Genomic DNA, 25,624 nt, shown 5'->3' with positions numbered 1-25,624 from the left:
CTCTGGTGGTCAACGGAAGACATACATAAATACAGATGTAAATCAAGTCCATAAGAACATCGTCAGCCTGAGAGAGAAAAAATGCAGAAGCAGATTCATTGAACCTAATTTCCCTGAACAATTAATAACATAAAATCACGTCAAATGATTACAGCTCTGCAAAACCAATAAGCTTAATACATAGCACCATTATGTTAAATATCAAAAACTCAAGTTACGTCACTGTAAATATGTGCTTTAATTTTTATGTGATAGAAGAAAAAAAACATAGATTATTATGAATTTAATAGAATTCAGTACATAAAACTTTTTGGCATTATTTCTGTTCAAGAAATGATGTTCTGTCTTATTTTATAGAAAATGTTTATCTACAAACTTTTACCTCTCATAACTTAAGATCACATGTATTTATATTTTTAAAACCAAATGCCTTACCTTAAACAGATCAAGACTGAACAACTGAAACTAGAGAAATTAGTATGACTGGGGAGAACTGGCTACACCATGCTATACTGTATGATTGCTCCAAACATGAAACAAGAAAATACGGATCTTGTGTAAAAAAAAAAAAAAAAAAAAAAAAAAAAAAAACACTCATGAAAAGAAAAATCACAGACAGCACATCACAGCAGGTGACTCGACAAAGGATTTCAGAAGCTGTTTTTAAACAAAAAAATTTAATTGTAAACCATGAGGACTTGAAAAGGCATTTGTGTTTTTTTCAGTCTCCGGAGTTCCGATGGTTCTGTTTATTGGGCATAGTAGTTTGTGAATTTCCACTTCTGAAATGGACTGCTTGAATTACACACTGCCATCTTAATGGTATTGCCTGAGGGACTGCCTTCAAGACAGAACGGCTGCTGCAGATGCTCTAAAATGAGGTGGTCCATCTAGAGGGGGGAGGGGATATAATAGTATTAAGGAAAATCAACGTGTTACCTTATCACAATTTTAACCAAAAATTGAATGGAAAGTTAGCACCAACTTTTTTTAAAATGAGGGATACAACACCATCAGCTAGCAAGAAACAAACTCAAAATGACATTCATCAATACCTGTACATAAATGTTTTTAAAACGGCTTTTACAATAATTTCTCAGTCTTCAGTGAAGACATTATTTATGTATGTATGTATTTATTTATTTTTATCTTTAAGTCAGAGCTCTATAAGCACCTTGTATCAGTACTGTAACAAGTAAAATCTTTTCAGTTTTTCTTGTGACAACAGTTTGGGTGAAGTTTTAACTATTGTTGCTAGTCACTTTGGATAAAGGAGTCTTCTAAAATAATAATAATAATAATAATAACAATAATAAACTAACAGATTTGCTCTTCTACAAGCTTATATAGAAAGGTGTTTTACTTACAAATGGTGGGTCCAATATAAGTGATTTGTGCAACCACCTTAGATGATGTTTTGCATTGTCACACTGCTCTAGGCTCACTGTGCCTTTATCTATTGCAGTCACACACGAGTTTTGCTGACGGATCAGTCTCAACCAGGTGTGGTTAAAATGCTGGTTCTGGGGGAGAAACACAAACATCCCTGCTTCATAACATTGGTGTGTTGATAAAACATGTTCAGTATTTCATTTTACAAATCTGGCAAACATACATTACATTAAATGCAGCAAAGTCTATCAACTTACACAATACCCTACTTATAAAATGACAATTTAGAAACTTTGACAACTATAATAGGGCTGTGCTAAGATAGTCACACGTCTTTTAGAAAGAAACAGATTCAAACTTTTAATTCTGTGCATCATGTTACTGGTAGTCAAATGTTTTATAAATATAACCCTAGCAAGTTATTTTACAGCTTTTTAATTTTTGCATAGTGTATTCCCTCATGCAAACCTTAATATTAAATGGATTACTACTCTATTATCTGTGGTTTAATCCATTGCAGTGTAGTGTATTGAACTACTTTATATATTTGTTATCAAGGCTTCCTTATGAGTGTAAAAAAGATCAGCTCTTTTTGATAGAGATGATCTCACTTGGGATATATTCAAGACAGTATTAGCTTAGTTACTGGACTGCATGGATAGATATGGAAAGTATTCTACATACAGCAATACATCAAATTTGTCAGTCTTTCTGCACAATGTACCCTCACCTGAATACTGAATTATATTAAAGTTAGGATAGGGAAAAACACAAGGAGTTTACAACAGCAAGTGAAGGTTTTCATATTTTACCTTCTCGTTGAGATCACATGCTTGGAACGACAGGGTGTTATTCTCAATTGAAAGACATTTTCTTACTCCAAGATTGAAAAGCTAGAATTAAAATAAACATTTTATAATAGATACAAATGATAAAGCATAATTAACATATATAAAGGACTATAAATAAATACAACAGCTGATCTAACAGGACATGTTATTCTTATCTGAAAATGTCCCTGTTCCCATTGATCATGGTTTATCAAATCAGCCAAATAACACACAAAAAAGGACCTATGAATCCATGTATCAACCTTTTTTCATAGCCATCCATTGCTGTCATTAAATTATTCTTAAAAGCATACCAATTAAGCAGCTGTAAACTTACCAAATCATCAGATCTCACTAAGGGTGCATCCAAGTCTGGGTAGACATTGTCCAGGTACCATTTAAAGTCTTTACACTTGAGATGTTTCCGGAGTTCTTTCTGTTGCGTCAGGTCTCCAATATCCATACGTTTCTTATCGAGCAGATGGTGGTAGCCATGCCCATAGAACAGCTCTTTGTAATCATCCAGCCACACCTCAGCTACTCGGGCCAGATTTCTCTCAACTGTTTTGACTCTATCTTTAGGAAATTTATAGGGATTGTCACCCCTAAAAATATGGCCCACCCTGGAGCATGGAATTATCTCTATTTCTCCTCCGCACATCCAGATCTAGGGCAATAAACAAAACAGGCTTGTTGATAGATTTATCACTGGACAGATGTCTTCTATATGAAAGCGACTGCTACAGAAAAGATGGTGCCAACAAAATAATTCCAGTAAATCTTGATTAATATATTTCACTGAAATCCGTTTTTCTTATATGAAATCATGATAAAAGGTGAATTCAATTTTTCAATGGTAATTTATTAGAAGCTGTTGGGAGAAGATGCTCTTTGCAGGTTTGTCATTTCTGTACTTCCAGTCAACTTCCTACAGTCGAATGAAGTCACAATTGAAAACACATCAGTCATTGTAAAACCAGCGATTGGACTCAAATGCGAGACAGTGCCTCCAGCTTCCGAGAGCTTGAGTTCTTTGAAAAGAAAAATTACACGGAAAACATTTAGAATGTTTAATTTTATTTTAAAAAAAAGTTCTGGAGAAATACACATTAAAATGCTTAAGAAGTGTCACTGTCTAAAAAAACAAAAAGCACAATAAGTTTAGAATTGTTTTTCTAGGGACTCAAACTCCCAGAAGCAACCTGCATGCCAGAAACGTTCCTTCAGTGGGAAGTACAGCATGGAAAAGAGCATAAGAGATGTTCACCAGTTTAACTGTTTATATGTGCAATAAATAAATAAGTAAATAAAATACACATTCAACATAATGTGTGCCTCTTTCAAATACAGTAGGAAAATGGGACCTCTAATGGTAATACGTGCTAGATCAGACTGATTTTGTTAGCTATACTGTATATACTTTAATAACAGAGGGTGAAAGTTTTGTAATCACTTGATAAGGTTATTTATTGATTTAAAATATCATATTGAACACCATCTCAAAGCAGTATCCATTATAAAATAGAATTTCACTGTTCGTGTTTCAAGTCTAGTTTTGTTTAAAACTAACAGAATGTGGCTTAAAAGGAAACCTTTAATACCTTAAAAGAAATCTCCATGTTTTCTCCACCCCACACATCAAGTCCAGGGTCATACGTGCCGAGTTCGTAGAAATATGTTTTATCTATAGAAAACAGACCTCCAGCCATAACAGGACACCTGAAGAACAAATACAAGCACAGGTACAGGTGATGACGGCAACATACTGAAAACACATGTACTTCCATATCACTTGCATGGCAAACAGCTTCAAGTAAGCAAATCCCTGGTTTATTTTATGAGAAAGCTCTTTACTTCCTACCTTATTGGGTCTGAATCCTTTATGTTGTTTCTCTTAATTTCTTCATCAGGGATCCCCATCCATCCAAATACCAAGGGCCATTTGAATATGCCTCTTTGAAAGTTGTCAACTATCATGTAACTACAAGAAAAGAAAATAACACATATGAATCCCACAGTTTCTAGTCAACAAACATTATTCTTATTTTAGAACAGTTGCTGCTATTATTAGGTAGCAGATATTTATTTTTTTTATAATAAAACAATGGAATATGCTTTTTTTTTTTCAGGACTACCTTTTTTTGCATACAAGGACAACTAAGATTCTTGTATTAACAGATAAGGCAGTGGCCTGCACACTCACATTCGAAAACTGATTTAAAGAACATACTGAATGAATTTTAACGGAAATGATAATTCTGGAGTTCTTCAAACCACTTCAGAATTATCAATGAGCCCCAACATAATGGATATCCACCAAATCTGAGCACTTAATGTCAGCATCCATTATACTATTTGCAAGGAATATCTAAATCATTTTTCCAACTGTTCACAATACATAATACAGGTCAGACGACATGTACACTTAATGATTTAGTTAAACTTCATAGTTATTACCTCATATCCTTGTCATTTATAACTTCAATTACTGGACATGCAACCTTTTTTCTGTCCATGTGCACCCTTTCCAGAAGTGGCTCTAACCAGCCCACGTTACATTCAATGTGCGAGTCCAGAAATGTCAAAACTTCACCTGCAATAAAATCAGTTGTATAATAAACTAGTTAAATGCTCCAACTGAAACATTAACATCCACCAACCTACTTTCATTATTAAATAAAACTACAGTAATAAATGGCATCTTGAAAAATTCATTTGTATACTCTTATTTAAATCTTAGTACTGTACCCTTGTCACTGCCCCTTCACTTTAACCTTTCATATATTCAACTTTCCATTTCTAATGTTTCCTTAACATTGAACCATCCATAAAAGCACTACATGAAATCAGCCTTTCCTTCCATGTTGGTACACAATAGTGTACTTCATTGCTGTTTCATTCACCAGTCACTTACTGTGCAAGAGGAACACGCTGCTCTGTGTCCTTGTAGACTTTTCATGTGAAAAGTATGAGAAACAAACAAATAAAAACAACACAATCATAAAGAGGGCAAGTTGGTAACACAAACTGAAGGCTAAGAAAATGTCTTAATTCTCATTCATAAGTTATCAGGCATAAAATATGTGAATATCAGTGAATGTTCTATCTAACATCTAGGCGTTAACTAAATTATTTACTCACTAGCAATTGCCACAAAAATAAAACATTAAGTGAAAAAATATGTAAACACAGTAGCGGCAAAAGATTGACTTACCTGTAGCGATGGCTGCTCCTTCAAGCCTAGCTCTGATTAAACCTTGTCTCTCCTTTAGGCGAAGGATGCGGACCTTTGGATACTGGGACATATACTTGTCTAAATGATCTTTCAGGAATTCTAGAACAAAGAAAACTTGAAATTATTGATAAAACAGATAGGTGCGTACTTTAATTGGTAAACATTTTTTCCACCACTACATATTAAAGTACAGGTTTTGCAGAGGTTTGTAGTGTGGAACTAATCTGGAGCTTGATCCTGCTGAACTTGGTACATTTCATATTATATATATATATATATAATTGTAGCGTGCATGGGGGAAGGCAGCAGCAGGGCTGGTAGGTGACGTAATCACACACAAAGACATTAGTCTGATATACTGTGTTATTGGCACTATGCCTTGGTGCAAGAGGTCCTGGGTTCGCGCCCGTCCTCAGTCTGTGTGATGCGCCTGCCTGCGTTAACCAAGATCGCTACAAAATCTGATTTTATATATAACTAGGCAGTAATAATGTATTTAGAGTGCAGCTGTGCAAACCTCTACGAATCTTACATGACACCTGCTGAACAGTCTTTGCCTACCTTTAGTACTGAAGTCATCAACTAGGATGACCTCTTTGATGAGGTGGGGCGGAGAACGATTTAGAACACTGTGAACAGATCTTAGAAGGGTGGACCACACCTCATCCACGAAACACATGATCACACTGGTGGTGGGGAGGTCATTGTGTACTCTTCTCTCAGCACACCTACAAATGTATACAGGATAAAAAAAAAAGGTTATACTTTATGTCAATCAAAACATTGACTTTTTTATATATTAAGGTTAATAAAAGGATGCAAAAATACAAAGTACTTACCCAGAAGGCCTAGTGTCAGGAATAGCTCTGTCAAATGGGATCATGTCGCTGAGATACACATTAAAATATCCTTCTTTCCATTTATTTTTCGCCACCATTTCTTTGTCCTTTGGAACAACACCAGGCTCACCAAACTGGCCCGGGGCATTCGGATTTCTGGGGCTTTGTGTTGCATCCATTTGTAACACTTTGTGAGTTCCAACATCATGATGTACTGGGATTGTAAAATGTACATTCAGAGTCTCCGCTTTCGTCATTGCGTTTAGAAAAGTGGATTTAAAGTGCTTGCCATTGAGGTTAGTTACATTTCCCATTGCCTTTGAAATGTTTTTGGCGTTGGGCTTAATGCGCGTGTTATTAAGGGGAACCTGTTCTTTTGGAGGAATGACATCACTGCCCCCGTGGTCGTGTCCAAACTCAACACTGTTATCATCTGTATTGTTTTTTGAAGATATTCCAACTTTTTCCAAGGCACGTTTTTCATCTGCTTTATTCGATTGAACATTGCTGGCCACAAGAACAAGTTTCTTGTCAGGTCGATTTAAATGCAATTCTTGTTTCTGTCCAACAGGGGGAACCTTTGTTAAATCGTTTACAAGGTCTACGACTACTTTGCCAACAGCATTGTTTTCTCGAATTATTTTTACAGTAGCATTTTCCTCATTGTGTGCGTCTTGTTTTAACTTGATTTTTGTGTCTTTGTTGTGCAAACCCAGCTGGTCTACACTGCGGTACATGCTCGTCTTTTTTGGAACGCCTGTGGTAAGGTTGAACGCATTTACGTCATTGCTTTTACGTTTTACTTTAAACGTGGTATGTTTTTGTTCAAACTGTTTTTCGAAAACACCTTCCTTCGGTGTATCAACTTTTAGTCCAGGTTGCAAAACATGTTTGTCAGATTTCCGTTTCCTATCCCGATTTCTGTTTGTTTCAGAAAATGTTTCCTTATTGACTTCATTTTGCATTTTGGGTTCGTGTATTCCGTTTCTTTCATTTTGTTTCAATGGGAACCTATGTTCTTTTTTGTTCGGGTTAGAGGCATTGCTCATGACTTCTCTTGGTTTATATTTCCCCCTTTCCTTTCGTATAATCTCATTTTTTAGAAGCCTGCTGTTTACATCACTGAATGAAATCCTGAGTGCTGCCATGTCAAAAAGTAACCAAATAACAGAGGCTGTGAAAATAAATGCAAGTGCTCTTCCACTGCCTCTAAAATATTTTCGTATCCTCATCATGCTTATTTTTTTCATATCCTTAATATTAAATAAACGTTATAAGTACTCTGGACGTAACGCATCCGCTTGTACCTGGTGTGAATCCAGAACGTCAGCTCCCAGTCGTACAGTATCCTTATCCTTGTGCTGTGGAGTTAAGCCAACACACACACACGACTGCCTGCGTGGCAAAAAACAAACAAAAAAAAAAACTTTAGAAAACTGCTTTTAAAGCGTGTATTATAAGAAGCAGTAACGTAATGATTAAATTATTATAACTAATAATAACGAATAATTATTAGTTATTTCACGTTTAAAATACCCAAACAAATGCCCACATTTTTACTGGAACAAAAAAACGTCTTACCAGACAAAGGACCGTATTGAATCTCCCCCCATCAAACCACGTTATCTCGTGTAAAGCAGGTGTTTCCATTTTAATATTATTACTTTTCGTGTCTCAACAGAGCCAGAGGAAATAGTCCAGCACTTCTTTTCCTGACCGGTGCTCCTCTGATGAAAATACCTGACACTCCCCGAGCTGCATTTGCTTTAATGCCTGCAGTAAGAAGAAAGCTTGTTTTGCAGATAGTAGCTGCCTATCAATCAATGGAACACTTGTAGCCTTGTTATTTTACAATACGCGCATGCTTTTTTTTGTTTTGTTTTGTTTCTGAGAACTTCTTACACACTATAGGTTTCTGTTTGACTTAATTTACACTAGTAATTGGCAAAAAAGGAATCACATGCTTACGAAAGACGTAATGTTTTTGGTGATCCCATTTATTTTGCCACAAAAAACAAAACAAAACAAAACAAAAAACCAACCGCGTGTTGCAGGCAACATGACACCCACCTATACCTTTCACTGGCTTATTATGATATGTCGATCAGGTGGGGTCCTTAAACAGGTAAGTAAATTTACACCTTTTAAAATTAATTTAAACCTATATTCTTGATCCACAACTGAGATACCACATCGTGTAAACATAGTCATCCAAAAATAGCAACTATAGATTTTAATAATTATTTTTTAAACTGAGCTATTTTTTAAACGGTAATTCATTAACACAACACTTATTTTGACAACTAAATCAATTTCCATATGTATGTCATCATATTTTCATTTCAGGTGAATCATCTAATTACATACATATAAATGTACTGTACGTTAACGTTTTTATTTCGTAATTAGTTGGCCTACTGCCTGGTACTCTGACAAGGTAGCCACACCTTGGGGTGGGTCTTACAAAAACATAACCCGAAAAACACAGTAAACCTGTTCGATCAAATCATTTTCTCGTAATGTTGAAAGGGTCGTCGGGGAAAATTTTTTAAAATTGATGTATGACTTTTTATAAGAAAATGTTTGTGTAAATATTGGTCAAATTCAAACAAACTGCCCCTTCTTAATGTAACTAATTATCAATCCCTAAATTATGCATACATCTTAACCATGAGCTAGATTCTGAGAATTTGTTATAACTGTGATACCAACTTTTAACACAGTTCAAGGGGCAGTGCTGAGGATACTGGTAAAACATATAAGCCTGCTATTGTCATGTACCTTGACCTGCATATGCTGTATGCTGAAACATGCCAGATGTGCATGAAACTGAGGTGACTAGCTCTGAAGATATAGCCAAAATGCATTAATAAGTAGGTTACCATTACCCTATGGTGGAATGTCCCGTCCCTTTGTGTTTATTAGTGTTTTATGTTGTATATAGTGTGTTATTGTTGGTGTTTATATATAGTCATTGGTACACAGGATATAAACAGGTCTGTGTAATAATATGTGAGCACGGGAAATTGCACTTAATTAATTCACGTGCAGTTGTACCGAGACTCCAATTAAATGATTGATTAGCAATCAAGTCTCGGTACAGCTGCATAAAAGCAGCATGTTTTCACTCACTGGGGGTTGTGTGTTCGTAAGTGGAGAACGGGTGCGGAGAGGAGAGATTTAAAAGTTAAAAGATAACAAATGCTACTCGTGTGAGAGGACTCGCACGATACTTGTTTGGTTCGTCCACTTTGTTTGTCTGTCTATTTACTTGGGCCAATGAGCCGTTTTGTTTGTTCAGTCAGTGTTTTCTGTTTTTTCAATCTTTCTTTTGTTTTTTGTTTTGTGTTATTAGACGAGGCGATATTTTAGGGCCAGCTGTACAAGCGAGCCATTCGTCTTGTAGACCTCACCTCCTACAGAGAGGGGTTCTACTGAAGTTTCTGGTAATTAAGAAGAACAGCAGCTCCCGCCCCATCCTAGACCTGAGACTCCTCAGTGAGTTTTTGAAGGAGACGAGGTTCCACTGCTGACTCACTCTGATCCAGCTGGGAGATTGGTTTACCATGTGGACTTACGAGATGCGTACTTTCACTTTGCTATTCATCCTGAGCAGAGGAAGTACCTCCGCTTCGCCTTTCAGGGAAGCGTTTACGAGTTTGCTGTGCTGCCATTCGGCCTCTCATTAGCTCTGCGTATGTTTTCAAAGTGCGCAGACACTATCCTGGCCCCTTGCAGTTTCAAGGGATCAGAGTATTGAACTACCTCGATGAGGTGTTACATGGAAAGGACAAGAGCTCTTTGTCATTCTGACCAACTCTTTTTCTGTCACAGTATATGGACCCTAGGACAGCCCCTTTTGAAGCAGTGGTCATCTTCTCTTTCAGGGAACCAGGGTTACTGTAAGTAACCTAACATTTGTTACTGCTGAAATAACACTATATGACTTTGCTAGATTAACCAATATGTTGTATATTCCTGCTGTACAAAACCAAATTATTTCCAAGGCTGTGGTAATGAAGTTTTCAGACACTGATGCAGAATAATACAGTTGGTATAACCAGTGCCTTTCTCTATTCCTTTTTTGATCACAGCAAATTTTAGTACTACATACATTCAGAACTCATGTTGTTGGAGAGGACAGATTAATAGAATGGGTGGTTCTGTCTGTTCTGGTGGAGTTCATCAGTGGGCCAAGCTCCTAGAAATACAGAAACAGGAGTTCTATTTTGTAGTCTCTAGTTTTGTAATTCTTCCTTTAGTCCACAATTCACTGTCGCGAACATTGTCAAACTGTAATGGTAATGTTTCAGTATGGCCATTAGGTGGGGGTAGAGACCTCAGAAGCCTTCAGTTTGGATTGCCTCAGTTCAAGTTTGTAACCATACACAGCAGCATCCCTAGAGCACCTTCTGCTGCATCTGCCACTTCTCCTCAATGTCATTAATTTTAGGAGAAAAAAATCACACTCAGATTAACCTGGGACGGATTTGCATCCCTTGGTGGCTGGCATTGGAATAAGAACCCCCAGCTTTATTATAATGTTTGCTAAATGATTGCCCTCAGGAACCCCCTCCAGCTCCAGTTGAAAGTATGTGTGTGTGTTTTTTTTTTTATTTGCCGGCAGCTAGATTGCTCTTTTTACAAACATCATCTGGTGTAGGGGGTGGGGGCATACTGATAGGCGTATACATACAGTGTCTGTGGGAGCCTAGAGACAGGGCTACATCTGGGTGCCAACTAAATTGCTACCTTGATGGGCTGCTAATAAGAGTTTGGAGGTTCTTTTACTGTCTGTTCATAAATGACTTTTTAACAACTTATACCTGAAAGACTTGATCATTTGAGATGGAAATTAATTTATCTTGTGAAATTGGTGAAATACAAACCACGTCATTGTTTGCAAATGGAAAATGACATAGTTTAATCCACCATTAACCATAATGTTTCTCTTCTACCCATTCATATAAGCACCTTCCAACAGTTTTTGAAAATTGCAAAGTCAGTATATCTTAATACAAGAAAGTAACTTTTTGCTTGTTAGTATTGCCTACATAATTAGAATTCAGCATGTTTTCTTTTATTTATTTTACTGTTACTTATTGAAGTATCCCTGTAGCCAAGATAATGTGTTTATTAATCATGTTTATTGTAAGTACTGTACCAAAACATACATGGCAATCTTAGTGAAAACCGTTTTCTAGAAGGAAATGACACAGCGTGCACATAACATTGTATAAAAAAATTGTATTACAGACATCTTACGAGCATGCTAATCAGGGATTGGAATTAAACAACAGTTGGTCTGTGTAATTTGCATGGAGGTCATGTTTTGCTAATATGTCTCTTGTCGAAACAGACAGCCTGCAAAAGACTACGGTAGAATCTGACCCAGTGACATTTTAAATTCCAAATTATGCACAACGTGTGAATTAAATTAATTAGAGAATTCATTAAAAAATATGGCGAACGGAAATGGGTGTAATATTTAGTTATGCAAAGTAATTTTCTATCATTGTTAAACCTAATTTGTTACATAACATTTCCCCCCGGTAATTTTTTTTTTTTTGTGTGTGTTAACCGTGATGTATGTAACTTATTAGCAGTTTAATTAATCACTATTAAAGTGGTAAAGGCAGTGAATCTGCTTCTGCTACTTGGACAGATGGTACTCATCAATGAAACAAGACCTTTGCACAAGTCATTTAAAAGCAATTACCTGATTTTTATTATTTTTTTTTAAATACAATTGTAATATTTGTGTCTGCTCTTTTACTAGAAAGGAATTATGCACAATTTGCTCTACAATTATAGTGCCTAATGGACAACAAAATGTATTTAGGAACTAGTCAACCTTGATAAGCAGTAGGCTTTATGAATTGCTGTCTGAGCACAGGAATATTGTAAGTACAGTAATAAAAAAAGATAAGGCCATTTCAAGTTTTAACGTCAGAGTACAGATCAGAAGCCTATTCATTTATTTATGTTTATTTTTTTGTTACAGCATTCTGGGGATTAGTCAGCAAAATATGGATGAACAGTTTGCCATTTATCTATTGCAAAAATGTATTAAATGGACCATGAAATGTAATAAATAAGTTATGAGAAATCAGTCAGGAAGATAAAAAAAAGTAAGTAAACTACATCATGGGTTTGAAATTCAGTCATTTGTAATGAATACTACCAGCTCACTAGCTAGTTAAGATGATTATAAATGTCCAGTGTGTCAGAATTCAGTGCATGACAATGGCATGAGGTACAGAATGTCTTCACTTTGTAATGATATCCATTAATAAATGGAAAGGGCACACGGCCCCTGCTATATAACCCAGAGAGAAGTCAGCAAGGTCCCTTTTGAGTTCTTATCATTACAGATTAATTCGGAGAAACCCAGAATGCTAATTTGCGAGCATCTGTCTGTCACTTATGTAATTGTGCATTGTGCAAAACTGCATCAGCCAAATAGTTTCTGGTCTCTCAGACTGTTTTGTGTTTTGGCACCTGTGTTGAGAATGATACAACTGAGCTTGAACATAAAATTAATAAAGTTTTATAACGGTTAACATGGTTTTCTATCATTTATTAGACTGGTTTTAATTCCTTCATATTTGTCAGTATAATGCACATCTTGATTTGGATCCCATGTTGAATCACCAAACCTACTGGTGATTGAACATAAAGGTACAAAATGGGGCGATTCAGTAATATTTAAAACCGGATTACCAGAATCTCCTAGTAATGTACGCTGAGTGTAAGTAATAAGACAGATGCCCAGGTTTAGCCACAAGATGGTGCTTTTGAACTTGTTTGAAGTAGATCTTTAAACACAATTTGATTTGGCAACGTGAATATTTACTGTATGTGTTAAAAGTTTAGAATTAATGTCCTTGTAGCTGAAAAACTATTTCATAAATATTACCTGTTTTTATAAAATAGGATTATGAAATATAGGTTGTGAACAGGGATTAGCTGCAGTCAGTTCTAGAAGACAAACATGGATTGATTAGAATATCTATATTTGTTTCGGTCAAGAAAGACCAATGTCGACAACAACAACATTAATAATTTTAAATATTAAATAATACATTAAAAACAATAAAACCTGAATACAGCCTGACAGGGGCGCTGTATAACCAGGCAAACACTTCCCTCTACGGGCTTTTGTTTGGCAATGACCACCAAATGAAGGAAATGGTAGCTAAATACAGAGGGTTTTAATAACGGTGAAGATGTGGAAGTCTTGGAATGTCTGATGGATTTATAAAGATATTCTAAATTCCACAAATTATAAGAAAATCCAGAACTTTATTGTAAATGCGTTTGTCTACTTGACTTTTATGATTAAGATATTGTTAATAACAAAAGGCATGTCTGTGTGTGAGAGACTTCTGGCCCATAACCACCTACAACATGCCTGCTTGTTAATGCAGGGTATGGTTGGGCATGTAAACTAAAAGCAGGTCATTGAGATAAGAAAGGGCAAGTCTAGTGTTTTTGTTTAGAGTTTCACGTTTCTTATCTGTCTATCGGTGCTAAGTGCTGCTAAAGTAGCATATCATCAGATTATGTTCTGTGGGAGTGACATATTGAACACTATAGCCTATATGCACTACAGTCTCAAAACCAAATTGTGCAAAGAACTGAAATGTGTGTGTACTTTACTGTACCAGATCCTTTTCATTTTACTCAAATGCAGTTTTTCTTTTAAATTCTGTGTTAAAGAGCTTCGACTTGAGTTCAGGAGCTGCTGTTCTCTTTTAACTTCCAGTCACATGTATAAGTAACACACACAACATGTCTGTATTGCAGTAAGAGCCAGTGCTATATAAAAGGTAACCTGATCCACAGTAGCTGTTCATTAGATTGCAATGGTGCTTACTAATATAAAGACGCTTCAGCATCTTGTTTGTGTTGCTTTATTTATGGCTGGCAACTACTGAAAAACCGAAGAGCAGCTTCTGAACTCAGATCAGAGCATCTTAGTGGAAAAAAAAATAACCCATAATGTTTGCGTTATTAGAATAACCACTCTGAATGATATAAACTTCAAACATCATGGTTATTTTCCCATCATTTTCAGAGGTTTGTTTTAAATTGTACTACATAGCTATTGCCTGCAAGTAAACAACCCTTCAAAGAAGACACTGCTGGTGCCAGCTTAATAAGAGCTGATTTCCACCTTTTCGATCTTCAAAGCCAAACAAAACACAAATCATGTTCTTCTTTTCAATCTTGTAGTTTCCATAGTAATATGACATAGTTGATACAGTATGATCACATGATTACATGGCACTTAAAGGGTACATAAGGACCTTTTATTTTATTGTGTTACATGTTCCCATGTGTTGCTACAACTGTTTACTTAAGGTATGTGTATTGTTTTAATTTTAATTTTTACATTTTAACCACTTTTTTAAACTTTTAAACTGCATTCCCTGCCTCAAGATGGCTTACCATGTACCTGCATGGACCTCTCAGGACTACATTTCCCATCACCATCCTTCTCACTGGTAAATCCATCTCAGCTACATATGTGAGCAGGAGGATGATGGGAAATGTAATTTAGATTTCTCACAAATTTTCGAACCAAAAAGATATTTTGGGTTGCGAGTCTGTCAGCTCTAAATCATGCACTATCATACTTCAGGCAGAGGTCCAGAAGACGCAACAGGATTTATACCTGGCTAAATACATACCATGTACTCATTATACAAACACTTGAAGGATAACATATATGCAGTATTTCTAATATGCTATAACTAACCAATTTACCAAAGGATAAAGCACATTTTAAAATTGATCCTGCATGAAGTCAAGTTGGATCAATTATACTTATAAATGTTACTTATTTGGTATAAAATGTTCCTTTGCACAAAGCAGCGATTGATTTTAATGCAGAATGTAGGCAGTAAGTTGCTGTCAGCTGGCTCTTTTATTGACATTTTTTACAGCCTTTATGATTACAAGTTTTTGCATTCATAACTTCTTTAATATAAACAAGGTGACCAACTGAAGTTTCCATCAGTGATCATTCTTGAAATGTTACACAGCTAGTAAAAAAATATGAGAAAAAAGACTTCCACTTTTCAGAAGCTTAGCTGCTTTTGTGAGAATTGTATGAAGCTCATTGGCAAGCACATGGTTTTTATTATCTCACAATTGCAAAGGGGATGGATGAATATAGTATTTAAATTAACTTTTTTTTTTCAACAAATGAAACCAATTCTATTCTTTATGTTACTTTTCATCTGCCTTTTGTCTTGTTGCGGAATCTTTTCTGTTTCTCTCTCTCATTCATCTATTGTGCCCTTTCCTTGATCTGATAGCATTAAACATATAATTAAGTCATAAAGGATGGAACTGATGAGTATAGCAGATGGTAATTGCCTCCTACATTTGAATGAAATGATATGCATTGCTACAATTTACAGCCTTCGCCTCATATTTTATTCAGCAACCTTTTATCTCTTTTCCTGCAGAATTATTCTGCAATAAATTTAGACATCTTATCAATAGCTGGAGTGATAGTGGCAGAAACAGAAGAAAAAAATATGAACTTCCTACATTTTACACTGTTTAAAATAATTTTCCATAATAATTGAATTATCAGCTGGTGACTATCACAGAAAAGACCTGAATAGGTTTACTTTTTAGGAGGCTTTTCTTGCTAGTAGACAAGCTGTCGCTCTTTTGATATTGTTCATTACAATTGCCAGAAGTATTGTGCTAAAGTTTTGGCTGCTGTTGGCCATACCATCAACTCTGAAGGAATTCAGTTTTTGGGTGAGCTTGAAAGATCTATTCACTGTTTCTTAATGCGGTTGGCAGCTGATTGCTTGCACAAAATGTGTGTGTTAAGAACATTTTCATGCCCTGTTTTAATTATAATTATACTGTATACGGATCTATCAAAGAAAACATGCCTTCATTGTTGTAAGGGATGTGCACATCCATATTATTCTCTCCAAAACATTTTAAGCAAACGTTAAAAATGGTTTGTCTGCAGGACTGCCCCCCCCCCCATCCCCCATAGTTCTATTTGGGAAATTTTTCTAATATCATTTTTTTTTTAAGTAACCAGTTTAAAGAATTAACAAACCTGTCTAACCATATTTGAGATATAGAAAAGAAATATGTGTAGTTATATCATTACACAAAGTTCCCTTTGACAAGTGGGTATCAGGTTGTGACATATTGATATAAACAGTTAATAACAGGTGGTACTGTGTAATAGATGAAGTGCACGTGCTGAAGTTCACAAATTATGTACTGCAGGATGGGTAGTCACCTTTTTATATAATTAACAGTGTTATCTTTGGGGATGTATCTTTTGCTAGTTTTACTGTATTTCCTTTGTTCCACTTAGCTAATGTACGTATCCTTCATGACGTAGAGCTAAGCGTTTTCCCCACAAAAGTAAAGAATGCATGTGTTGCGTCTATAAAATAAAGTATCTTAAACCAGGAAGAACACTATCTAATAATGAGAACCACCAAGGTTAAGGTTAAGCTGAAGACAGAAACAGAGCCAGTACCTTTCTTTTTTGTATGAGACGGTGAAAGCTGCATCGCACGTGAGATAACTGTAATTCAAAGAGCGGCTTTGTCAGTTACTCCTGGTAGGCGTATTCAGGGTTTTATGTGGTATATTTAGGGACAAGCAGCTAATCTCAGTTTTAAACTGGAGCTGGTAAACCTTACCAAAAATTAAACGCTCAGAACCATCACGGGTTATGAAGACTTGATTCTGATTCAAACCTTGCGTTGTGTGGTTTCTGTTTAGGTGCCTGTTTCAGCAGCAGGTGAAAGTTATGACGATATGGCGTTACACCCACAAGTAAAAGGCTGTGCTGCTCATGGAACTGGATGCACTTTTTAGAAAGCTATAAAAGTAAAAGTGTAAAACAAAATATGTTTCTGCAGTTTATGGTTTTTTTTTTTAATAAATGTAATTTGTAAAATCTGATAAGACCCGTGGAGATAGTTTATATGATATATTAATAGTGCAGAATGCCAGTACCAGTACCGAACACTTTAGCAAATAGTGCAGAATAGCATGGTTACATAGTAACCAACACCCTCTGTGCACTCTAAGCTGAGTTATAAGCCAGTTTTACATTTGACCTGTAGGTGAGGTCAAAGCTCATGGGCAATGACATTATTTAATAGAGCATACATGGGTTACTATATGTGTTCCATAGTAACCATGGCCCTATCTGCACTCTGTAAGGAGTTATTAACCAGTTTTGTAAGTCATCCAATTGTAGCAACTTCCCTTGAACAAGCTTTAAAGACAACCACTCTAGGATTATGTGTGCTAATTTGTGGTTCAATCGATCCAGCGATTTCAGAGACGAAAGTTTTTGTAGCCAGTTTTAAATGTTGATGATGTCATCCAATGTGGCCACCATGTTTTTTAGCAACTTCTCTTTAACACTTTTTAAAGACAACCACACTATGTCATATGTGCCATTGGGTTTCTTTCAATTGGACTAACAGTTTAGGCGAAGATATTTGTAGTTTGTGATTGACATCTGTACCGTGCGATTTTGATGTCATGCAGCATGGCCGCCATACCACACAGCCTCTTTTCAGCTTCTTACGAACACCAGTTAATCTTGGACTATCCTTCAACAATTATACCAAATTTCAACACTCTGCAGTAAGGCGTTTTCGAAAGACGAATTTTTACATTTAAGCAAAAAAAAAAAAAAAAAAAAAAAAAATAATTCAATTCAATCCAATCCAATATGGCGGCCAAACCATGTGTTGATTAGCATTTTCCATCTTCCCATAAGCACCTATCAACCTACCAAATCTGGTGAGTTTTCGAGCAAGTTTTGTCGGAAAGAAAACAAAACTAAATAATAATAATAATAATAATAATAATAATAATAATAATAATAAACACAGCAATAACAATAGGCTTCCCAGCCCTATGGCCTGGAAGCCTAATAATAATAATAGTAATCAAGACATAGATCATAAACCCTGGACACCTCTGGGAAATGTACTCATGATCATGCAACATTATTGTAAAAGCCTGTTAATATGTTTAAGCCTCAACACATGGATGTCTTATTATTTTAAGAAATAATACAGTTATTTAGCAGTTTATGTATCTTTCTGTCTGTTCTATCAATCTGTAAATGGATCTGGTTAATGTTGTTTGTCCACCACAAGTAGATTAGGGTGTTTCACTTTGAGAGCTGGAGATTGAGCCAGCTTTCACTGATGTGCTAAGAATGCTATTAGTTGTTTTCATTGTGTGTCAAGTGTTGACATGTTACCTGGACAAAAATTGATTTCTTGTGTAGGTACCACTATGGTTTGAGAGAATTTACTGTGTGAATGCTTCCACAGGGTTTAAACAATGTAATTCCAATTGTCTTGCTATTGAACATTTTTTTAGGTTATTAACACTGCAAAGACTAAACTTGAAAATGGTGTAAAGAACCCCCAAAATGTTTAAAGTGCTTGTCGGTACACTGCTGAGGTGGGAAAAAAAAAACCTGTTTTCTCTGCAGAGCACTGTGAATCCCTATTTGAAACTGTGAAGGTCTGGAGGAAATTTCTTTTACAGATACTGCTGTTCAGCTCCCTTCTCACTGACTGTGCTCATACATGCCGTCTAACTGTTTCTAGTCACGGTGTCAGTTACCTCTGGACGCCTTTGATGCTTCTCCTAAAGTTTATCTAAAAAGATCTGGGGTAATTTGGGGATAAGGCCTGATTTGCTCTGACGATCACATTAAGTTAGAAATAGGAAAATCTACAAATTGTTTAATATCAACAACTTTGAAATCATACAGTAATCTCCTTTAAAGCATAAAGACAGATTTGTGCAAAATAAGGACAACCACTGTGTGATAGATTCCACCAAATGATCTGCATCTACAATGCAATGACAGAACAAAGGCAGCTACTGTACAACAGTATGAGCTAAGGGTGGAAATGATACCGTACCACATTGGTGACATTTTCATATTTTGACAATGAACCAAAATACACTGGTTATCCTGTTACAGTATGATTTCAGTACTAGTGAGCTATCATAATCAGGATTACAGGTGTACGATTTTTTCCACACTGCATTGTGTTGCTATTGTTGATAGTGCCATGGTTTGGTAATTTTTCTGCTATGGATTAGTAACATTAGCCATAGTATTTTTTTAAAATGCTTCAATGATTGAAATTTTGAAACCAGTCAACTGTTTAAAGAGGGACTTGTGCACAGCTATGAGTGATCTTAACTAATATATTCTTCTTGTTTAGATCTGCTTATTATCATTTTATGTTTGTCATCACATCCACTTACATCCACTAGAGGCAGTGTTGCAGGGGAACAAGCTTATGATTATATTAATGGTTGATGATGAGAGCCCCAGTGAGGCTACAGGGGTGCTTAAAACATCTACATTTTAAATCCCCAGCATGTGATGACAGCAACAGCTGTGATATTTCCTTCCCATACCCAGTATAAACAGTATACAAATATCATAAATGAATTAATTAACACATAAATACATAAATATGAATTATCTTTTGTTATTAGAGCCATTTTATTTACAAGGTATGCTTATTGATGATTTCATAGTAGTGCATTCCAGATGCATTGATAGATGGATGCCCATAATTTTGCCAAAAGGTTTGTAGAGAGACACTACACATGTGCTGCAAATGGCTCCACAATGTTGCACAATATAATAAAATTTTCCAAGCCCTAGCTTTACCTTGCTAATTTATATTTTATACATGATTTCTGAGCAGTCCCTGGTGGAATACTGGTCTCAGCTGATATTTGAAACCGGTAACAGGCAATACAGGTTTTAGTCTCATGTTCTCATGCTGCCAAGCAAAAGGATATGCCAGCTGGAAGGCTTATACAGCAGAGGCAACAGAAATATCAGGGACCTAATACTCGCAAAGAATAGTAGACGCATTGCATTTAAGGTTTTATACAGTTTAATTGTTAACCTCAGGCAAGAAACGCTTTACTCATGATATTGGTCCACTGCCGTTGAACACAAGGGCGAACATTATGCCAATTTTTGTTTTTAGCTTGAAGGCAAAATTTCCAACCATACGTGATCTGGCCACTTTTACTGACACTCCAGAGTTTCCTGTTGCTGGTAATAGACTGGAAAAAAAGATAATGTGTTTGATCGATCAGCATGAAAAAAAATTCATTTAGGGGATCAATAATAGTTTATAGTTGACAGAGCTGAAGGACTCCATTTATTTCTCCCTTTGATTGAATAAATGTTTTCAGTGGGGCTGTAGATGTGAGGCAATCCCAACCCTTTTTTTTTCACTTCAGGCAGGGATCACGCTGCAGTGTTATTGCAAGCAATCTGTATTTAAAACTAATATACAGTACACTGACTAGCCAGAGGCTAAAGTCACTGAATGAAACTGATGTATGTTTTTAGGTTCCTTGTGATGTGAATTAGAATGATAGAAATAATATTTCACTGTTGTGAGTAAAATGATTGGATTTTGTGTGCAGAAAATCATTTGTATTACATTGTTTTTATGTCTTGAAGTATATTAAAGGCAAAGAAAGGAGCTTTTCTATAGTGCACAAATAATTTCTAGTACTCAGTCCTTTCAAATTACCTTCACATAGACCATCTTCTTATGCTCATTTTCCTTGAAACCCCTGAAGACACAACAACCCTCACAAAGAGAGGAGGCACAGTAAGCTCTTGCTGGCTCTTACACCTGTTCATTACAATCACAATCAGGATCATAAACGCTCATTTTATTAAACATACAGTGCACAGTTCTACTTTGAAGTGAGTTCAAAGTTTGCTCCCATTTGTTACTGCAAGAGTAATAGAATAACTGTATCGTTCATAGCTGTGTTTTGCTAATGGGCCCATAGAACTGCACTGGTGTAAGCATGCAAAGCTATAGGAATTCAAGTGGGGATGAATTTGCATCTTAGTCAGAAAAGAGTTTCAGTAACTGCTGCACGGTGACTGTCCTGCAGTGATTATTCATATAGTTCAATTGCATAGAAATAATGTACATGTATATTCATTAAAGAATGTTCACTTCAAGTTTGACTAACAATGTTATTTAAAAGTCTGTTATCCGTGTGTGTGTGTGTGTGTGTGTGTGTGTGTGTGTGTCCTGTATGATATATATCTATTTTATATGATATAATCTAATATTTAAATAAATATAATATTTAAAAAGTAACTTCTCATCAGGAAGGGTATTGAAAAGATTTTTTTTCATATAGAGAGGGAGAGGTTTTTTTTTAACAAATAATTTGTAAATAAGTTTAGCTTACTCAAAAGCTAATGAGATTTACAACTAAAGCTAATTTAAAGCTAAGTTTGTATACAGAGACTAAAAAGTGTACATTTAGTTTAGACTTTGTTTCACACTACAGATGAGTGAAGTAGTTTTCAAATGTGTTTGCTTTCCTATAATGAGTCTGAAAGAAAGCGTTAACTTGAAGCACAGTGTTGCAGATATTTTGCCCATTGCTCATGGTGAGATTCACAGAAGCTCAGTGAGTCGATTTCTTTGTAGCACTACATTGACTGGTATAAAAGGGGTCACAGAACCGGACCCTTTTTCAGCTACACAATTGCCTTCTACAGTTGGATACAAAAGAAAATCTCTCAATAGTGGTATTTGAGTTAGCTAAATTAGCAAGACTGACCAGTGCATGGACTGGCTATTGTATGATAAAATCTATAATTGCCATAACCTTCTTGATAGAGATGGTCTGGATTATGAGAAAATGCTTTAGGGACTGAAAAAAACTGAAAGAGTGAAAAAAAATTCTGTATACATTATATTGCAACTAACTTGATAAAATTAAATGATGGTACATTTTGCAGAGAGTTCATGGCGATCACTTTAAAGAAAACGCTAGGATTGTGTTTTACCGCCAATGCCCTATTAACTCCCAGTCATTATCATGTCAAACTGTTTCTCCTAATTGGCCATTAGAAAGCATGTTTAGTAACAGGAAGGGCACTTTGCTAATCATTTCATAATATCATTATATATAATGTAATCATTAATACATACCTTGTTTTATATATATATATATATATATATTATATATATATATATATAGAGATCTATGAAGCGTATTAGATAACGGGCCCCATATTATATATATATATATATATATATATATATATATATATATATATCATTTCATATTACCATACTATACACTTTTATTTTTTACTTATTTTAATAATAATTTACATGTTTTGGATACTTGTGTGCTGACTGGACTAGAATTTTGTCAATGTAAAAATATCACAAATCAAATCCCATCATTTGTCATAATGCTCAGATCCAGGTGTATTTAGTTGTTTTTTGTTGAAATTATTAGATTTCTTTGGTATAATAACCAGAAAAAGACAGCTAAGGTGGAAAAACTGGTATGAAAGACCCCTTTAAAGTGATTGCTGGTTTACTTAACTCAGAGAGAAAGCTATAAACATACCAAAGGGCTTATTAAAGGAAATGCTGCCTCTTTATATTTATTTTTGGCACAGGTTTCCCAGTTGCTTGAGATGCATATTGCTCGTGTTCATTTTAATAAGGAAAAATGTCAGACTTCCATGTCTCAGGGCAGTTTGCATGTTAGATGATCAACTCTTTACAGCCTCTGGTTGCAGGGTCATCAGTGGCGCTTCCAGGTCATAGTGAACACATCAGGGTTTGAGGCAATGATTGACCTTTTGACAGAACAGAAGAGACAGTCGTTCTTTAGGGCAGAAATAATCGTATTTAATCTGCTGCGAAGTTGTTTACTCATAAGTATCATAAGTATTTTTTTTTAATAATCTGTGAACATTTAGCTGTGCAGAATACATTCTTCAAATACAATTCCTTTAGATACAAATGTGCATGTCTCACAGATAAGATAACTGAGTACAGCACACATTTTCTTGTGTCACAACTAAAACTACAGTATCTGTAGGTTTCATTAACTGTTTTTTTTTTTTACCTTAAAGGCATATAATGAGAGAGAGAGAGAGAGAGAGAGAGAGAGAGAAAATACTCCATGAACACTCTGAGTACTGCAGTTATTACACAGCTATGTGGGAAATAACCACAGCATTATGAAGGTTCGTGAGGTATTCTGTTTGTACTGTATATATAAGTTATTTAAACCTATATTTGGCAACTGATGCCAATTACTTTCCTTAGATGCATTTTTTTTTTACATTTTAAAAAGATTTATCAATATTTGCAAGTCCAAATGTTCAGCAAAGCATGGAACAGTATGTGACTGCATCATAAAGGTTGCTACCAGCCCAAGTGTGTCACCCTGTAGGCATTCTATAGGCTTTTTTTGAATGAAGGTTTCAGAGCAGAACAGTACTGCTTGCAACCCTTTGTAAGCAAAGCCCATTCTGATATATCAGTGTTCTAACATATATCTCATGCATAATATTGTTTATTGTTAAGTTACAAAGGTTATCTGCCTTTCATAATTCAGGAAATACATTTTTAATGTTTATTTGTCTTTTTCTGACAACAGCAAGTTTATAAATTATTATTATTTTATACAAACCTACATAATTAATTAGACAAAAGAAATACAAATATAACTCTTGTGAATGTTGAGCTTCAAAAATACTGCAGATTTTAAAATTAAAGCTGAAAATATGTCAACCTTAATGTCATTCAAAATGATTTTTTTTTTTGGCAAAGTCTAAAAATCAATCTTTTTATTAAATGACATATAATAGATGCAGGTGAGACAACAGAGTATGAACACAGATCATTATTTACACTCTGTCTTTAAATATGACTAAAAGATATTGAAAAGGGAAAAAAAATACTAGTTGACATTCTTCAAAAAACTTTATTTGTGATTTAATTTAGCAGAGAGAAGGGAGAAAAAGGCAAATTATTACTTAAAAAAGTACAAGTTCACTCCTTTTATTAACCTTTATTATGTGAATTTTGTAAATTAATGTAAATAACACTCTGACTTAATTTTTTTTTTATTACTGTGATCTTTGATTTTCCCTGGTTTACAGAGTTTACTGGACTCAAAACCATTAATAATACTGATAAGGAACAGTACAGGAAACATATGGCGTATTTGCAGTTTACCAAAACATTGACTTACTTTGTCTAAACAGCTGATTTTTCTAATAATTTCAGTAGATTAGCAATTAAAAAGTATGATGCTCAGTTGTTCAAAAATAAAGCCTTTTAAAATCATCTCAACCACCACCTACAGCTTTCTATGTTTAATGGAAAATCTATCTAGGAACCAACAAGTAACCCTTATACACAAATGCAGGACACTTCTTTGAACCTATAATCATTGAGCAAAGCTGTTGAATAAGCTTAAAGACTCAAAGTAGAACCTTTAACACTTTTTAAAAAATAAACTCATTACTTATTGCCTTTGTCCAATTTGAATGTCGGCTCATCAGGAGGACTGAAGAGCAACAGGTGACCACCGTTCCCTCTGTTCAGACAATCTCATCCTGAAACCAATAAACAGATGATGCCAAGCTACTGTCCTGGAGGCAAGGGCCCAGCCTGACAGGTGGTAGAGGTTGCTGAAGTTTGATGAGGTAAACAATGACCAGACGATTTTCCTCCCCAGCCCATCTAAGCTCAAAGTCTATGCAGCAAACCCTGTGAGCCCCTGCCCAAGATCTCCAACTCAGCTCGACCAGGATTCAAAACATTGACAGGCCACTCCAGCGCGGTTGTGCCTTAATGGATAAATCACTGGGAAGCTCTCATTGTTCAATGTCAATGTACTAACATGTACAGTATCTGGTCAAATTTACATCTTCCTGCTACTGCGTACCTAGAGACATGCAGGTTATACAAAAGTGAATGTGCTGAAAACAGTCACTCAACAGTCCCTCCCTGGCTGATCCTGAACAATATATATTCTTAAATAAGGTTCATTAAATAACTTCACTGTTATGTCAGTTCCTTTCCTTCAGTTATGTGAATAATTATCACAATGTCTGAATGAACGGCTTGTAATTGCCTCTGCTGCAGCACTAGTCACATGCGGCTCTCTTAAGGACTAAATACATAGGATCAGTGTGAATTCTGGAGAAAAAAAACCTCAACAACAAGCAGCTTAGGTGGTGTCTGGAAAGTGTTTACAAGAAATGTGAAAAAAGAAAATCAAAATGCTAGCGGCCTAGCTGTTGAGAATGTGGTATCACATTATTAATTAAAATACAAGTCAGCTTTTTCTTACACTTGTAGCCTGTGGGTATCCAATGCACTGCATTTGATTGAATCAGGTAGTGGCAGCACAGTCATTTTTTATTTTGTGCTTGAAGGGATAAAAGAAAT

General features: G+C 35.5%; 1 protein-coding gene across 1 annotated transcript; it reads right to left on the bottom strand.

The window, feature by feature from the left end:
• Positions 1 to 648: 648 nt before the first annotated feature.
• LOC121323260 (polypeptide N-acetylgalactosaminyltransferase 5-like) lies at positions 649 to 8,284 on the bottom strand. The gene is made up of 11 exons (XM_041264215.1): positions 7,878 to 8,284; positions 6,297 to 7,691; positions 6,019 to 6,185; positions 5,437 to 5,556; positions 4,680 to 4,815; positions 4,084 to 4,203; positions 3,824 to 3,941; positions 2,560 to 2,889; positions 2,205 to 2,285; positions 1,368 to 1,523; positions 649 to 890 (listed from the first exon to the last, which is right to left on the bottom strand). The coding sequence occupies exons 2-11, from the start codon at positions 7,544 to 7,546 to the stop codon at positions 750 to 752; spliced, it is 2,619 nt and encodes an 872-aa protein (XP_041120149.1). The 5' UTR covers positions 7,547 to 7,691; positions 7,878 to 8,284; the 3' UTR covers positions 649 to 749.
• Positions 8,285 to 25,624: the final 17,340 nt, after the last annotated feature.

The sequence above is a fragment of the Polyodon spathula genome, chromosome 11, assembly GCF_017654505.1.
Source record: "Polyodon spathula isolate WHYD16114869_AA chromosome 11, ASM1765450v1, whole genome shotgun sequence".
Taxonomy (NCBI): Eukaryota; Metazoa; Chordata; class Actinopteri; order Acipenseriformes; family Polyodontidae; genus Polyodon; species Polyodon spathula.
Note: the sequence above shows the minus strand (reverse complement) of the source record. Positions and strands in the feature narration are given on the sequence as shown.